The sequence below is a fragment of the Musca autumnalis genome, unplaced genomic scaffold (genome assembly GCF_047663935.1).
Source record: "Musca autumnalis isolate F117 unplaced genomic scaffold, ASM4766393v1 scaffold_1, whole genome shotgun sequence".
NCBI classification, from domain to species: Eukaryota; Metazoa; Arthropoda; class Insecta; order Diptera; family Muscidae; genus Musca; species Musca autumnalis.
The window spans coordinates 145330904-145349889 of NW_027411644.1; the positions used below are offsets into that span (position 1 = coordinate 145330904).

An 18986-nucleotide genomic window follows, 5' to 3' on the forward strand; every position below is an offset into this window, starting at 1 on the left:
GCAACATTTTCTTAGCGATCTTGGAAAACAGTTCCATACACGATAAACACGTACTAGGTAAGAGTGTTCAATAGCAGAAGTTCGAACTAATGGAACATAAATTTGTATGTTGCTTGTGGAATTAATAAAGGAGAACTCTCGAACCAAAGCTAGAGGTTGTTGAGTTCTTATTATTTTGTAAAAATGAAGAACTGTACGCAGATTAATGTAATCCCGACAATTGCAACCAAGAAAAACAGATGTTAATTGGAAGGCACGAACATGTTCATGGATACCCAACTGAAAAATATATATTAAAATTTTTTAGCACTATTAGTTCAATCCTATCAAGATTGTAAGACCACGTTCCTGAAAAAACTTCAATGTCATAATTTAATACGGACATTAATAATGAATTAGCCAAAAGTATTCTAACATTTAACGGTGTAAAAAGGACTGGAAAAGGATAAGGGGCATAATCCGACACCAAATGATTTTCGTAAGAGTAGTCAACTGGAGAAGGTGACTGTCCCTAATCCGGATCCTACCCCAACTGACGAGGGTAAAGCGGACGAACAGAAGGTGTCTAAGACCACTCGGGAGTAACGACGGGTGGATCGACTGGGACACCATCGACTTCGGAGAAGACGAACAAGTCCTCGCAGTCAAAGACTGTGAAGCGGGTTCGCTCTTCAGAAGACCCACAGCCTTCGCCAAAGAAGACGATGATCTCCCAGACGGTCAACACGGCGGACTCCTATGCTGGTGTCCTTGCTCACAAAGCCAAGGGAAGTAGCACCAGTACTGAGAAGGCGTCCACCTCAGGAAAAGCTGCTACCAAGGCACGTGATCGAGGACGTAGGAAACCCTACGCCAAAACGGCCACGGTGGCAAACGATAACGAGCTCCTAGTTGCAATCATCGACCGAGCTGACCCCTTCGAGAAAAACAGCGAGTCACTGGTTGCTCTCCGAGACTCGGCTTCGTTTAGCCATTGTGTCCACTGAGGCGAACCAGGGTGACCGCCAGTTTGGTGGCGCCTTCCTTTATAAGGAAGTTAAAGTCATTAAATGTCTCAACAGAAGCTCGCAAGAGTACCTTAAGAAGACCGTTAATGGCTTTGATGAACTTTGGGAGGGGGCAAAAATTGCTGCGGTGTCTATTACGGAGATTCCGTCTAGGAAGGTATTCCCAGCATGGGTTCCCCCACCTACCGTGGATAAGGAACTTCTGCTGAGGATGCTGGAGCTCCAGAACCCAGGTCTCCTTACTAAGGACTGGACTGTAATGAGTCTAACCCCATGTAAGGAGAATGGAGGGATGGATGTCAAGATGGCGATAGACTCCTCAGGAGAGGAGTACCTTAAGGTTCGTGAGGGAAAACTGAACTTTTGGTTCAGGATGGGTTCGGTTACGACTGAGTAGGTAGGCGGCAGGTGCTACGCATTTTGTAGATTAATCTGCATCATTGTAAAGCAGCTGCCGCCGAACTACTCCTGTCCCTCACGAACTCAGAGGTAGACATTGTTCTAGTCCAGGAACCTTATATATATAAAAATAAGGTCTCTGGACTGAACAATGCCAACTTCGAGGTCTTCGCATCGTCCGAAGGGGACAAGGTGAGGACCTGTGTGGTAGGTAGGAAGAACCATAATCTAATCTTTCTATCTAATTATAGTAATGGAGACATGTGCACGGTGCGACTGGAGAACGGCAGAGAGAAGGCCACTCTCCTGTCCTCAATCTACATGCCATATGAGGACCCTGATCCACCAAATCAGGGGGTACACAGGCTGCTAAAGGAGAACCTGGGTGTTTGTAACGTTATCCTGGATGTGACGCCAACGCCCACAATTTTCACTGGGGCAGCAAAGATACAAACACTAGAGGTGAGTCGATTTTCAACTTTATATTATCTTACAATCTAAGAATATGTAATAAAGGAAACGACCCTACCTTTAAAATTAGAGACAGGGAGGAGGTCATTGATCTAACCCTGTCAAATTTAGATGATTCTGTCGTCAAGAACTGGAGGGTATCCAACAAATGTTCCTTTTCGGATCATATGAGTATATACTTTGAAATCTCTTTCTACGGAGTCCGCCAAAATCCTTATAGGAACCCAAGAAGGACGGACTGGGGCAGGTTCACTGATCTGACGAACCCATCAACTGTCACTCTCCGGAAGGATAGAAACAGTTGCTGAGCTTAACAGTAAGGTGTCCAACCTAACAGAAATCCTTCTTCGCTGCCATAAGGATGCCTGTCCATTAACTTATCCCGGGAAGAAATCCCAACCGGTGTGGTGGAACAAGGACCTTGGCGAACTGCGGAAAAACACCAAAAAGCTGTACAACAGGGCGCACTCGACGAAACTTGACAGTGACTGGGAATCGTATAAAGCGAGTTTCACCAAATACAAGAGTGAAATCAAGCGCGCCAAAAAGAAATCATGGGTTTGTTTCTGTGAGTCTGTAGAAGGGGTAAATGACGCTGCCAGATTCCGTAAGATACTCTCGAAGGACCCCAAATCCATTGGTAGTGTCAAAAAACCGGACGGCACGTGGACAGACTCAGGTCTTGAGACTCTAAACCTTCTAGCTGAGACCCACTTCCCTGACTGCACGGACGCCAGTAACCTTCACATTGAATGTGAAAACTTCCAAGTCCAAGAGTCAGTGGACGAGAGCCTCATTGATAAGGTTGTAAGCAGAAACAAAATAAAGTGGGCAGTAAGTACATTCAAATCCTATAAGTCACCTGGTCCAGATGGAGTAATTCCTGCGATGCTTCATTTTGCCGCACCGCAGATATACCAAATTCTGAAGGAGATCTTTAGGGCCTGTTTGTTTCTTTCCTGCGTACCAGATCTGTGGAAAGAGGTAAAGGTAACTTATATCCCCAAGGCGGGGAAAGCCAGTCACTCTGCACCGAAAGACTACAGACCTATTAGCCTATCCTCCTTTCTCCTCAAGACACTCGAACGACTGATCGATCTGGAGATTAGGAGCTTTGTAGACACTGCTTCGCTGAGCAATTCGCAGCATGCCTACATGAAAGGTAAATCTGTCGAAACTGCTCTTCATAAGGTCGTGGGTTTCATTGAGAGAAACATGGAGAATTCAAACTTTACCTTGGCGGCTTTCCTGGATATAGAAGGAGCCTTCAACAACGTAAAACTTGAATCCATTCATCTCTCGCTTAGAGCGGTCAACACCCCGGAAACCCTGATCTGCTGGATAAAGAGAATGCTGGAGAGCAGGATCATTAATTCCAGCATTGGGGAGTTGACAACAAGGAAGACAGTAACTAGGGGTACTCCCCAGGGAGGTGTACTATCACCGCTGCTGTGGCTACTTGTGATAAACAATATTTTGGCGGAATTCGACAATCAGGGCATCAAGGTTGTCGCATACGCGGATGATGTAGTTCTACTAATAACTGGCAAATTCTTGTCCACAATTTCGGAGCTTATGCAAAGAGCCTTATCAAAGCTGTCCCGTTGGGCCACCACAAATGGCCTTGGTGTAAATCCAACGAAAACAGAACTGGTATTGTTCACCAGAAAGCGTAAGCTCGGCGACTTCATACCACCAACATTGGATGGAGTGCAGTTACATCTATCTCCTGAGGCCAAATACCTAGGTACAATCCTGGATTCTCAATTGAGATGGAAAAGGAACGTCGAGGAACGGACGAAGAGAGGTATGATCGCACTCTATTCATGTAAGAATTCGATTGGGAAAAGTTGGGGGTTAAATCCAGCTATTATACACTCGTTGTATAATACTGTGGTGAGACCCATCCTAAGGATGTCTTGTCTGGTGGCATGCGCTTCGACATAAATCGAACTCTGGCAACATAGACAAGGTGCAAAGGGCTGCCTCGATCCTGATAACTGGAGCTTTTAGAAGTACACCACAAGCAGCTCTGAACGCGATGCTAAACCTCTTGCCCACGAGGCTTAGCATCAAAGGTCAAGCAGCACGTAGTGCCCTAAGGCTACATGAATTGAATCGTTGGCGTGACAGCACCTATGGTCATGCATGCATTCTTGTTGGGTTGGCAGCCGCTGGCCGAAACACTTTTGGTTTCGGGTCAATCCGGTACGTAAGAACCCGCTGCCGTGGGATTGAATATATATATATATATATATATATATATATATATTGACTACACATCCCCAAACCTAACCTTATCCTTACCTAACGGTTTAAGGCTATAAAGTCTTCTCAAAGTCAGGCAAACTCTTCTACACCATTTTCACATGTAATTCGAATAATTTCAGTTGTAATTCGAAACATTTCATTTGTAATTTGAGAATTCCAATTGAATTTCGAATTATTCCATTTGTAATTTGAAAATTTTATTTGAAATTCGAATTATTTCATTTGTAATTTGAGAATTCCATTTGAAATTCGAATAATTTCATTTGTAATTTGAATTTTTTCATTTGTAATTGGAATTATTTCATTTGTAATTCGAATTGTTCCATTTGTAATTGGAATTTTCTTTATTTGAAATTCCAAATGAAAAAATTCGATTTACAAATAGAAAAATTAAAATTACAAATGGAAAAATTCGAATTACAAATGAAATAATTCGAATTACAAATGAAAAAATTCAAATTACAAATGAAATAATTCGAATATCAAATGGAATTCTCAGATTACAAATGAAATAATTCGAAATTCAATTGGAATTCTCAAATTACAAGTGAAATGTTTCGAATTTCAAATTAAATAATCAAATTGAGGTTGAATGGACTATATGTGTTCACAATTATTACTCTTAAAGACAAGAGCCTGACAAAATGATCCCTTTTGACATCCTGGCCCCAGGTCTTTGTTAACTGCGAAAGTTGAAGTGAGAGGGTATGCGATGGGCCACGTGTCTTCTAATTATGGGTCTTTTATCACGCTGCGGTGTCAGAATACGGTTAATAAACCATGACTCAAAAAATTACACACATTGTAATTAAACATATTAGAACATTTAAGAAAAGAATGTATTTACATTTAATAAAAAGAAAGACATTTATCAAAAAACATTAAAAATACTTCATTTTGATGGTACCTAGTGCTCCGAAAAATGCCTCCACTATCCCTTAATATGTACAAAACGGCGTTACGTTATAATATTGATAAAGTCGTAGACTTTCGACTACCAAATTATTCTTCTCTAATTAATTTCATTTTTTTTGTGATTTCAACCCACTGTGAATTTTTCACGTCCCCGTTATCATAAAAAATACATTCAGCGTTGGACAAAACTCGTATATAAGACAAATAAGCTCAAGTAGTGGAATTTTTGATAAATATTTGCTAAAAATTAAGCATTAATATATTGTAATTGCATATAAATGTTAAACTCACCACATGTTGGGGTTTTAGTAGACGTATAAATTCACTTGTTTGTTGGTAGTCTGTGTGTGCAGAAAAAGAAATATAATCAACGGACATGTTTAGAGGTAACTTTTGTCCAGATAACGTAGTTATCTCCTCTGGCTCCGAAAGTATGGTTTTTGCCAGTGTCCCCTCAACACAGTAGCCAGCAATTATAACACCATTTTTGGGATCAGTGCACCAATTTTCGAACAATTCTCTTGATAGCCCACTTTGCATCATACCGGGAGATGCCATTACTACACACGGGCCTATATCGTCGAAATGGTCGATACCCTTAAGATTTGATATGTGACGAAATACGAATGGGTTATTTACTGCAATCTGACGACGAATTTTATCGTTCATAGCATTTATGTATGTTTGGTAAACAGCCATGCATTTCTTTGCCAGGGACGATGCATAGTAAATTGGTATGTCGTGAAGTTCGGGGTTCTGTGACCAGTATTCATCCAATATTAATAGTAATTCCTGTGCCCTCCCTAGTGCAAATACTGGTATTAAACATCGCCCGCCCTGAGTCACTATTTTCTGCACTAAAGATGTAAAGCGATTTTCTCGGTCTTCTCGTTTTTCGTGAATGTGTGTTCCGTACGTGGATTCCGTGATTAATACATCCGGCTTCATATTTGGTATTTCTGCGGCCATTAAATGGCGATCTTCTTGTCGCGAAAAATCGCCTGTGTACAGAATTTTCACTCCAGCTATTTCTATCATAAACATTGCAGCGCCAAGAACATGACCAGCATTGTAAGCACAAAAACGGACACCCATGACATCACGTTCTTCGTGAAAATTAATCGTTTCTATCTTTTCCATGGACATCTCCAAATCAGCTTCCGTATAAAGCATTTGTTCGGTGGATATATTACTAATCTTGATATAATCTGATAACATCCATCTGTATATAGCCTTTGTGGCATGTGTCATGAAGCAGCGTCCACGAAAGCTGGTCTTCATCAGAAACCAAGGCAATGCTCCACAGTGGTCTAAATGGAAACTAATCTCTAATATAAAGAAATATCTTTTATTAGTTCCAAAATAATACTTACTGCGAAATGAACAAAAGATCTACTTCATCGGCTTCAATCAAGTCCACATATGGCAGCGCATCCATTCCTGACAATCCGGGATGAATTCCACAGTCCAACTATGTAAGAACGACAAGAATATTAGGAACAACTCTAGTTTAGTAAAAACTCTCCGATTTTTTTAAATTTTTCCAGAGGTAGGTATTTTTGCGCTGATTACGGGAATATAAAATTTTCTTGGGGGACGGACACGGTTATTTGCCCCGAAAGTCCGGGTACCCGCTAGACCCGGTTCTACTGAACCGATTTTTGGACATACCCCAGAGGTGAAAATCTTAAGGCAGAAGAATGTTATCATTGGATGCATCTCTGGATCCAAAGAAGATATAACAACAAATAGTATCATTTTGGAAAGGTTAAAGTATGAGCTATAACATGGTATGAATTAGTTGAGAACCCATAATGTGCCGACTTTTTGAGGGTTTTATGGAAAAACCCGGGTCCAAAAATCGATATTTTTGCTATAACTTCTGAACCGATAAGAATAACCCAGTCATGTCACCACTTGTTGGATAGGTATTTCCAACGATACCCATTTGTAAAAATCGGTTCGGTAGAACCGGGTCTAGCGGGTACCCGGACTTTCGGGTCAAATAACCGGGTAACCGGGTCCGTCCCCAAGAAAATTTTATATTCCCGTGATCAGCGCAACAATATCTACCACTGCAAAATTTCAAGAAAATCGGAGAGTTTTTACTAGACTAGAGTTAAGCCGAACATTAATTAATAGGCTTCAAGATTGCCAATGTTCATTATAGGCACAAAGAAATTGACCTCTATATAACCGCATGCTTTTCTTACCATTATTTTCTTTCCTTTAAACTCTAACATTATACACGATCGGCCTACTTCCTGTCCAGCACCGCTATAACATAATCAGATTATTTTATTATAATATGACACAAATTTCACTTTGACTTACAGTGGTTTTATCAGTAGCAAATCACTTTCTTCAGCTGGAACATGTCCATCATTTTTTTGGGACATCTTGGTTGGCGATACGGACTTAAGGCTTCCTCCGGCTTTTTAACAATTAACAATTGTATAGGGATATGTAATTCGACAGTCCAATTATCAGCTGTGTTGCCAGTATTGGCCAGCTGTGTTGCAAACAGTTGAGTTGAGACAGTTGAGTTGGGTATTTGGTAATTGTAATTTCATAAGAATTTTTTTTTTTTGACGAAAAATCAAAATAATTTGTATGTCCTAAATACATTCAACGTTTGTTTTGAAGTTTCGTGTCGTCCGTCGTCGTCGACTTAAGCCGAAAACACATCCAACGTTTTAGTAAAGTTGGGCGTCATTTCTGATAAAAGAATAAAGAAATAATCGAACTAATGACGCTGAGCAACAACAGGGTGCTTCAACTAGCAATGGCGCCGTTGATTTTTTACCATCGGCGTCAAATTAGTATTAATTGACTGACTTTACACTCTGAACCAGACGACGAATTCATTGTCGTAATTTTCCATTTTTTCAAGTGAAATGAAATAGAGAAAAAAGGGTTTAAAATGTATAAAAATTAATCGATAGCGGAGTAAAATTGTAAAGAAAGAAGTGAATCTTAATTGGCATATGAACATGTAATGGATTTCTGCATAATAAAGTGTAAAAATTGCAAGTGAAAAGTCTTTTGTGTGGCCTCGTCTTGAATCAATCACAAAGGTGGATATCTACTGCCAGCCATTGTTGTTGTCAATAATTATACTTTTTTGTATGTGGATGGAGGCAATAGGTAGATAGGTAGGTGTACAACTGAAAAAGTGTTCAGATATAAAAACGAGTACAATTTATGGAAAATTGGACAAACAATTTTAAGTATATATTGTGGAAAAGATCAAAATGATTAATTTTTAAAATTTTTTTGAAATATGTGTTTGAATAAATAAAAATCTGGACTGCCCTCACCAGAGAAAATATGGATAAATTATGACTGCAGACGCATAAGAGAAGAAATCTACGGAACATGTCGAGAAGTTGACATAAGCCATGGGAGAGTGAGTGTTTCTATACTGTATTGGTTGGTACTTTTGGTTATACACTGATTAATAGCTATTTTTTGTGCATATATCAGGACGCTGTTTTGGCTATATTCAATATTGAATTTGAGAAATGTTTGCATTTATAAACTTATAATTCTTCCGATCTTCGTAAAGAGCGATCACAAATGAATTTATGTATTTCCTTAAACAATGTTTGGTTGAATGTATATGATTTTTGGGAACAAGACGAGTTTAGAGCCCGGTATATACCAGGGTTTCGGAGTCGGAGTCTACGAGTCGGAGTCGAGCAATTTTGCTGGAGTCGGTGTCTGAGTCGAAAAAAATAACTCGACTCCGACTCCGGGCAAATTTTTTCCACGTTATAGGTAGAAATATAACATTAAATTTGGAACAAGAACATTTTTTTAAAAATCATTATTTATTTTAGAAGAAAGGTATAAGAATATACATATATATGCAAATTATATATTATACTAAGTTAAAGGATAATTCACAGGATATTTACTATCCTCCGAAGTGTAGTCTATTCATCCCATTTTGTTGATCCAATTGATTCGTTACATTTTTGCAAACAAAAGTAAATTTCTAGACAATCGAATTAAGATTGGACCTTTAACCTCTTTCGTCAGAAGTCTTACTGGTCTTCTCACTAAGGTCTATTGGTATTCTTATCTTGTTTTTTACGAGAAGTCATCCTTGTCTTCTACTAAAGACATTGTGGTCTCTATGGGAAATCTTACTGAATACCCTGTGACACAAATGGAAGTTAAGATCTGAGGGAGAAAGCCCCAATTGAGAACCCCAAAGGATTCCATAGCTGAAATTTCTGAGTCATGACACGATTTTTTTGATTGACCCCCATCAATCATTGAGAAACTAGCTTTATATCAAAAATGTTCCACCGAAAATTATATGTAGGTTTCCCATATCCAAGAAATCGATATTGTCACATTTTTATTGTCCTCTAACAGTTTTATCCGTTACTTTCTCAAAAAAAAAAAAACGTATGTTTATGTATTTCGGTAAATTTCGCATAATCTATTAACAATATATCAAACTCGGATGGTTACGCCTCTGAATTAGGCATCATAAATTCGTTGTTGGTCAACGAAAGATTCATCCCGCCATAACTCAGAAGTCCGACAAACGGCGAATCTTTCTTTTAGGATTCATTATATACTCAATGAGGGCGTTAGATGTAGACATTCAAATAACCGGATCTGTCCGCCAGGAACACATATAGTTCATGTGTATCCGAGTTTTCTACACAATCAATAGCATATACGAAATTCAATGAAATACATAATTATAGAGTTTTCATGAGAAAGGATCGGGTAAAAGTGATAGAGGACAATTAAAACATGACAATATCGATTTCTTGTCCTAGTGGACCGACCCTTCATAAAATTTTCCTAGCAACATTTTTGTAGAATATTTTCATGCATGAAATCCCATCGTTTGCTAATTTTTCAGTTTCAGAAAACATCCATATGCCTACGTGCTGGGTGGTGTACACAATATATCTCAAATATTTCATTAAAATTATCCACTCCACACCAAAGTTCAAAATGTGAGTTCTGAATTTTAGTTTAAGGGGTGATTCCTATTTATAGATTTCAGAAAAAAGTAGAAAGTTTAAATAGCATAGAATATGTGGTCAAATTTTTAAGTCGATCGGAACAATAATGCCTTAGAATGAGCGTTGAATGGGAACAATTTATTTTATTTTGTATGCAGCATATAAAATGTGTTTTTTCTCGAAATCGGCCACAAAAATATATGACAATTGGTTTATTAGTTTTCGAGATAGAGTTGGCACCGCAAAATGCATTAATAAAAACAGTGTTTCGTAGACAGCCTCAAAACTTCGTAAAATTTGTCTCTTTCAGATGAAAAAAAATCTGCAAAAAAGTTACGAATTTTTCTCGAAAAAAAAACCATGAAAAATGGCTTTTATTGAGCTTTACAACTGGGGGTCTTCTTTTAAAGCTAAGCACACTAAAATGTTGGCTTACATCCAGTTTGAAACTTGGTCGTGAATTGCTTATAGTTTTTATTGCAGGTAGTCCTTATGATTTGTATTGCCCCATTATTTTCACATATTTTGAAACCTTAAATATTTTCTCACGCGGAAGAATTCCGCCCAGAATATACTAGTGCAAAAAAAGGAAAACCGGCAAAAACTTTCTAACTTTGCTATGTAATGTAAGATTCGGCAGAAACAGTATTGATATGTTCGAATGTAATCGAACAAATGCCCTTTTTAATGAATATGTAAGGAAAAACTAACATATTAGCCTATATAGACCAAAATATAGGAAAAAGTTAAAAATATGTGCACATTTTATTCATTTTTAGTGGTATAGGAATTCACTCTCGGAGTCGACCCGGAATCAGAGTCGCGAAAAAAACTCGCCTGGAGTCGAGGTATTTTTGGCTCAAAACCCTGGTATATACTACATATAACTGCAGTATAATCTCGATAATCCGGACAGCACATGTTTTGGCGGTGTCCGGATTACCTAGTAGCTAAAAAAAAACACAGTTTTGTGTTTAAATTATAAATTAATTTAAAATTTATTAAATATATACATTTTATTTAACATAAACGCATTCTTACATAAATTATATGCACAAGTTATTAAAAAATAGAATTTGAAAATATGTACAGTATATTAAGATTTTGATTATTTGAAGTTTGAGAACAATGACATCATCGGAATCATTTTTCTGGATAAGTGCGGCAGGAAAAATTTAACACCGTGGTGCAATGGGAAACATCCCGCTTTGCACACTTTATACCCGGATTTGATTTCCGTGGTGTCGTAAAATGTTGAATATGTTATGTCAAAATTTTCTTTATGTTGTTGGGGAAATTACAATAAAAATAAATTTTTTTATAAAGAAATTTGACACTTCATACCTTGATAATTGTGCCATGAACCTAGCCTAAAATTTCGAATGATTCTAAACGACATGTTTTGTTAACCAGAATTATTAGAATAATTCTTATTTTCTATTATTTTTTTTAGAAAAGCCTTGAATTATTTACCAAATAAAATTTAGAACCACTTTTCTGGGCTTAAGTCAACCATTTCGTCTGCTAGAATAGTAAATTGGTTAATGAATATTTTAAACGATTTTGGATATTTTGCCTTTCTTCTATTGGAGAGTTGTATGTTTAGATATTAACTCGTTCCTTAGCAAACTTATGACCTGATTCACAAACTTAGAATATATTATTCTCATCTGTCACATTTTTTGAAATTTTAGTATAAGTGGTTGGACAGAAGAACCCTTCCAAAACTCGGAACAAAATTATGTTCCTAAGGAGTTTGTATTGAAAAAGTGAATTCTACCGAAGTCCCACACACCCAACCAATATGCTATGATCGTTTCGCTGGTGGTTTAATTCAGCTCATCAGGCATATCAGGCATTAAAATTCAATTAATTAAAAACTTTCAATGTCTGTGAAAATAAATTCGTAAACAACTCCAGCGTCTCTGCCCATTTTGATTTAGACGCTTACGGTAAAAAACACGAATTTAGGTATAAAATCACATTAAATTATAATAAAAATTAAACAAATTTAATGCAAAAATGCTTAATTAATAATATTACATAAAATATGCCAACATTTTATTAATATTTAAGCAGATATTTGAGTGTGCATTATTATTCCGCCTCAAGTATCCCACGTGCCATATAGCAATATACACCATACGATTGTATGGAAAAAGTGCAAAAATAGTTCTGATCGAGCTACGCCTCCAAATTTTAAACGTGGGTTTATAACAAGCCAAAAAGATAGAGAACCATTTTTAGTGGATGTAGGTCCATATTTGGGCATAGATCCCATAGAAAGGTACCGCCCGATTTTTGGTATTTTGAAGATTTTGGCCAAATTAACCAACCGATTTGGATGTTATTTTGCATTTTGAGTTCTGAGTGAATAAACTACCTACTTGCAAAAAATATTCAATATAGGTCCACGTTTAGGTATAGCCGCCATATAAGTGTACCCTCAGATTTTCGGTATTTTGAAAATTTTAGCGAATTTTTCCAACTGATTTGGCTGTAATTTGGCATTTTGAGTTCTGAGTGAACCAAATACCTCCATGCAAAAAATGGTCAATATCGGTCTACGTTTAGGCATAGCCCTCATATAAACGTACCTCCCGATTTTCGAAATTTTGACGATTTTACCCACATTTTCCAACCGATTTGGCTGAGTGAGCAAAATATCTCCTTGCCAAAAATGTTCATTATTGGCTCCCATATAAACGTACCTCCCGATTTTCGGAATTTTGACGATTTTACGGGCGTGGTGTAAGAGGAATAACTTAGCGGGTGGCAGATGGGGGCAGCTGGACTTTTTTTAATCGTAAACCAGAGACTATCCCCTGCATTCTACACGACTTCCTTTGCATTGGTTCAAATCCTAATGAAAAGATCGGATCTTCCACGACTTCCTTTGAACCAATGCAAAAGATGACATGAAATCACGTCATCGCAAAGAACCCCTTCCGTCAAATTTTGCTGGGTATATATGGCGAAAAACAAAAATCCTTTGCAATTCCATTTGAAAAAAATTAAAAAAATTTTTTGCGAGCACATCTACAATTTTTGGCATAGAGGTTAAGAAAAAAATTCTGGTTTCAAATCTGTTCGCGTTCACAAAATTGGACGATGCGCGCAAAAGTTATGGCGGTTTTTATTCTCATATAAAGAAAAAATATTTAAAAATATCTTATTTGTTGTTATGAGAAAATGTATGCATAAATCGTTAACAGCATTCCATATCTATTCGTAGATGTTTAAATAGTTATTAAATCTATTATTATTTTCGCGGAAAATCAACAAATAGTACAAACACCTAAAAATAAATTAAAAAATATATGCGGAATCTAGACAATGCGTATAAAAATATGATACCAAATTTATAGAGATTGGGTACATAAATTGCATATTATAGCAACAACAAAAGAGAAAAACTTATTGTTGAAAAGTATTGTTGCAAATATATTTTTTGGTTTGATTCGAAAAATTAAAAAAATATTTAGGAGTTCTCCAACTATTTCGCTAAAATACCATACAATAATTAATGTGTACTACTAAAACTTCATCAAGAAATATGGTTTACCATCGTGAAAGCTTATTTGCTTACTGTGATAACTTATAAGGATAGGAAATTAAGAGTAATATTGAAATTACAATCATTCAAAAAATGTGTAAATTAAAAAGCCTATTATTCGCGAATAAGTTAAAATCAGTTGATGCGCATCCGTTTTTGGATACAGCGAATCAATCTCTTTCAATATTTATGCATATTTCGATGTTTCACTCTGCGGTCAAAGTGTGCCGCCAGTTGCATCACACAATGCAAAAAACATTAAAGTGGGTAAAAATCGCGCAATTTGCATGCGATTTTGATGCGCATCCGGTTTCAGTAGCACCCATCAAAAATATGTTTATCTACACATATTTCAATCAGATTCTTCAAGAACCGCGGATGTGCCTCCACTTTCTATTTTTGGTAAAAATCCTATATTACTCCCGAATCTCTGTAATTTATGACACGCGTTTCCGCAAATATTGTAATCGCGTATAAAGGATTCCATTTACGTAAAAAAATTTAAAGAAAATCGCGGTTTGGTACGCGGATTTGTCAAAATAAATTTTTGCTGATATTCCTATTTTCAGGGTATCTATATCCGAGGTTTTAGTGGATGGATTCGATCGCGGATGGGCTCATTAGATCCGTCGAGTAAAATAACTAAATTCACGCGGGGTACAAAGGAAATTGAATGACACTTGTAAATTTTAAACGCTAAAAATAGGTTTTTTAATAAAAATCACACATCAAATATTGGACTTTAGACTCCAATTACTAGGATGCTGTAAGGAGCACACTCATGAGATAAGCCATAAACAACGTAAAATCACGAGTTTTATAATCCTATTATGAGTTTGGAATATTATCTTGTTGCGCGTCCGGATTATTAAAAAAATTCAAAAAACCCCGAAATTCCGGCTTCAAAATGTCAGCATCAATTTTAGGTGGATGTAGTGGATATATCGAAAAATGATACACTAGTATCATATTGCCCATGAAGTATTCTTTGAGTCTTTCTTTGGGCATATGTCTATGAAATGTAAGGTTAAGCCAGAAATCGGAATGGAACATAAAAAAACTTGTTGGCTTCAACCCATTTTTACCTATTTTTCTACATTGATGCCAACACAGCTTCCACGTAAATTAATTTTAATGGTCGATATTATGGGATCCCTCCTAAAACACTTCATTTTAAAGAATGTTTATCATACTATATAGAATATGCTAACATTCCGCGAATTCTGAATGGGTGAAACTCGGATTCATCGATTGTAAAACATTTTTGTTTTTCGCCATATATATAATAACAAGAAATGTATAAATAACGAAAGCATAAACTATTGTCTTTTCAAATATTTAAGAAAAGATGTAAAGTATGCATTTTTTCTTTATTTAAATATAACATGCCGACTATTGGAACATCTCATGCCGACAATTGGGAAATGGTGGTTAAAAAGTTGTTCATATAATCTAAAACTACACAAAATTACGAATCATACTCAAATTCAATTTGATTGGACATTTAGACTCGAAGGAACATAAGACTGAAAATAACAAAACCCTTTAAGTACCGACTATTCCCACCATACCATTGCACTATGGTTTCAAGTAGGAATTTTTGTCCAAAACGATTTTTTTTTGAAGTTGCAAAATTTTAATTTGTTTTTCGCAGAATAATAAAACAGACATCTAGTCAACCGAAAATAATTAGTTTTTGTAAATACCGTTAGTTTCCGTTGATTGGCGCAGTACCAAAGTTGACACTTTTTTATGTAAAAATAAAACAGACTTTGTGCTGTAAAATATACAATTTGTGTTGTATTGCATCGCTGCATAAGATCAAATTTATTATGAATCGGGAAGCTGTCATTGAGTACATTCATAATATACAAAAAGAAGGAAGAAGTTTGTAAAATTAGCGTAATAAAAGCAATGTTTTTATATATATTGAAAATTATTTTTTACAAATATTTTTTAAATATATTTAAACTTTTAAAAAAATGTCCAAATATGTCCACCTCCAAATCGAATTTGGAAGCTAGCAGGTGGTCTGTACTAGTAAATTCAGAAGTCAAATCTTGCTGAAATTTGCCACAGTTAAAATAAAGTGGATTTTTCTATTTTAGGATGGGAGATTTTTTGTAAATACCTGTTGTGAGTGTACGTAGTATCCAATTGAAATAGAACGGTAATACCAACATCTTTCAACCGATGTTCCTTAAAATTCATATTTAAGGGTTTTAGAGTGCAGAAAACAAGTATGTATAATTTTTTTTTTTTGAAAATAGGTCCATTTTTTGTCATAACCCCCACATAAAACTATCGTCCGATTTTAGATATTTTGTGGATTTTAGCGATACAATTAGCTTTATAGTCAATAATGATATTAGACTGCAATTCTAAAGGAGTAATAAATTTACTAAGGCTTAAAATATTATTCTTATATTGATAGCTTTGATAACCGATTCAACTGAAATTTTGTGCTTCGACTTCTTGGAAGATATGAATCTTTCGTACCAAAAATTATTAACATAGGTCAATGTTTTGGTTTAGACCCCACACAACCGGACCACCCTGTTCAACTAATTTTGGCAGTTTTTGGTCATTTTGGTCGATAAAACGTAAGAATTGGTGTTTGTACACATTCATTATAAGTAATAACACTGTAGATCGAGTAGATTATGAAAGTAGAGCTAAAAATATGAGACACGTGTATCGGCGTTTTAAAAGTTTACGTCGGAAAGTAAACAAAATAGGCGGGGCAAGTTCCGCCCATTTTTAATTTTTTCGAAATATTCGAGTTAATATATCTTTGAATCCTTGCATTTCAGGTATATAGTGTCTTTGGTAACTTTACGGAGGAGTATGTGGGCAACATTTTTGATGAAAATATTAACCCTCATGCGGTTCATCAAAGGGGGCTTTTTTGTCCTTTTTTCAAAAATCTTTCAAAAACTCCTTAAAAATGTGGTTGTATCAAATCCAAATATTCTACAAAATTGTTCGCCATAAAATTTTACTATAGGTCTCAGAATACCCCAAATCTGTAACTCTTGTCTAATCGCCAAGAATCTCTAAAAATGAAAAACACGTTTTAGGGTTAAAGTCGGACTTCATCTGAGTTTATTCAAAATTGTCCCACAAAACATAATTTTAGAGAGATGATGTCAGAGACAAAAATATTCTTCGTCAAATTTCACTATGGGTCACCAAAGAAATGAAATGTCAATTTACATTTTATGGGATGAAAATATCAGTATCAATTTTGCTGAAAAAACATGAAAAAAAAAATATTCCGTAAATGCCACCAAAGTAGGAGTTAGTCCCATCATTGTAGTTTTTTGGACCACACCAAATTGTGCATGTGAGAGCCCATATGACGCCTATATTTTCACTTGACCATAGCCGTAAACCTCTAATTTATTTTCACTTACAATATAAGCAACCAATGGCTTATCCAAACTACGGAATTTAAGTTGGAAGTACTAAAAATACGCAATTTGGGCAAGTCCAATGTGGTTTTTTATATTCTAAATATACATGCACCACAAATATTTCAAAAGCATTATGAATGGAACGCACAACATCTTCTGTATGAATTCACAACGAAAAACCATCAATATGATATTTACAGTATCCAATCACAACGACAATCTGTATGAAAATTGGGAAATATGGCCCTAAAACATATATATCCAAAACAAGTGCTGCTAAGAATGTTATATACTATGGTTACAGATTTCTTTTATTTAGAGACCCATAATGAAATTTCATTTGAAACATTTCTTTCTTTAACAATATTCCCAAAAAGTAAAGGATTTTGCTAGATTTTGATCCAGTATGGAATTATGTAAAATTAACAGTCCAAAATTAAAACATATAATTTCATCCTCATATATAAATTTGTAATCTAATTTTTTAAGGAAATAGTATACATAGATATATGGTTTATTTTGAAACTCATAGTGAAATTTTGTGTAGAATTTTTCATCCTTTGACACTTTTCACCTATAACCAAGTTTTTATATTACTTCCATGTACCAACTCAAAAAAAGAAGGAAAAATTTTTCATCAAAAAAATTGGGAAATATTTTCATGTGTTTTTCAGCAAAATTGATACTGATATTTTCATCCCATAAAATGTAAATTGACATTTCATTTCTTTGGTGACCCATAGTGAAATTTGACGAAGAATATTTTTGTTTTTGACATCATCTCTCTAAAATTATGTTTTATGGGACAATTTTGAATAAACTCAGATGAAGTCCGACTTTAACCCTAAAACGTGTTTTTCATTTTTAGAGATTCTTGGCGATTAGACAAGAGTTACGGATTTGGGGTATTCTGAGACCTATAGTAAAATTTTATGGCGAACAATTTTGTAGAATATTTGGATTTGATACAACCACATTTTTAAGGAGTTTTTGAAAGATTTTTGAAAAAAGGACAAAAAAGACCCCTTTGATGAACCGCATGAGGGTTAATATTTTCAACAAAAATGTTGCCCACGTACTCCTCCGTAAAGTTGCCAAAGACACTATATACCTGAAATGCAAGGATTCAAAGATATCTTAACTCGAATATTTCGGAAAAATTAAAAATGGGCGGAACTTGCCCCGCCTATTTTGGTTACTTTCCGACGTAAACTTTTAAAACGCCGATACATGTGTCTCATATTTTTAGCTCTACTTTCATAATCTATTCGATTTTTCTCATCATTTTGAAAAAAAATTGAATTTTGTTGCACAGTGTAATTAATTTCAATACAAAATGGACGTTGGCCAGAAAATTTGGATTTGAGACCATTGTGCATTGCCATCGAAAGCGATATCGTCTTCGAATGTTTCTCGATAGTTTTGCCGATATTTTGTTCGAGAACGACACACGAGAATGAACTGAACACGATTCATTCGTCGATCATTTTGTGGCAGAAAAACCTTCGATTTCGAATATCGGCAATAATATTATTAGCGAATGAATGAGATCGTTTCTATGCTAGTGGCGAAAACATTTTTTGTGGAGTTTCTTCATGCTTCTGTTATGTACCTTTTCCGTTTTTATTTCTTTGTTATTTTTGCCACTCGATATGTAATTGATTATAAACATTGTTGTCTTGTGTTTGGCAACCTACCCATATGTTATACGAAGTGATGGGAAATGGGTAAATACCCATTAAGATGGGTAAATTGGGTACAGAAATTAAAATCATACAAATAGATGAACGCAATGTTTTAGCAAATTTTATCTGACTATGAGTAAAATAACCTCGTATCCAAGGCTAGTAAAATATTAGCAATTTTGGTCCATATTTTGGTAAATCTCTCATATATATTGTGACAGCATAATTTTGATATTTGAGAGCTTTTAGAGTGGTTTGTTGTAGTTTTCCAT

At 35.7% G+C, this 18986-nt stretch overlaps 2 protein-coding genes across 4 annotated transcripts in view; one reads left to right on the forward strand and one right to left on the reverse strand.

The window, feature by feature from the left end:
• The window catches only part of Cpsf73 (cleavage and polyadenylation specificity factor 73), a 46698-nt gene extending 39166 nt beyond the window's left edge, over nucleotides 1-7532 (reverse strand). For both annotated transcript variants that reach the window (XM_073957073.1, XM_073957082.1), the window contains exons 1-4: nucleotides 7398-7532; nucleotides 7277-7340; nucleotides 6437-6534; nucleotides 5355-6384 (exon numbers count right to left, since the gene is read on the reverse strand). In XM_073957073.1, coding sequence (XP_073813174.1) covers nucleotides 5355-6384; nucleotides 6437-6534; nucleotides 7277-7340; nucleotides 7398-7462 — 1257 coding nt within the window. In that variant the 5' untranslated portion in view covers nucleotides 7463-7532. The remainder of the gene's footprint in view (nucleotides 1-5354; nucleotides 6385-6436; nucleotides 6535-7276; nucleotides 7341-7397) is intronic.
• Nucleotides 7533-7879: 347 nt separating this feature from the next.
• LOC141387386 (uncharacterized) overlaps nucleotides 7880-18986 on the forward strand; it is a 68713-nt gene continuing 57606 nt past the window's right edge. Inside the window, exon 1 of one of the 2 annotated variants that reach the window (XM_073957003.1) lies at nucleotides 7880-8218. The gene's annotated coding sequence lies outside the window, so the exon portion shown is untranslated. Of the gene's footprint in view, nucleotides 8473-18986 lie in introns of both variants that reach the window. The other variant, XM_073957011.1, reaches the window with a different exon arrangement.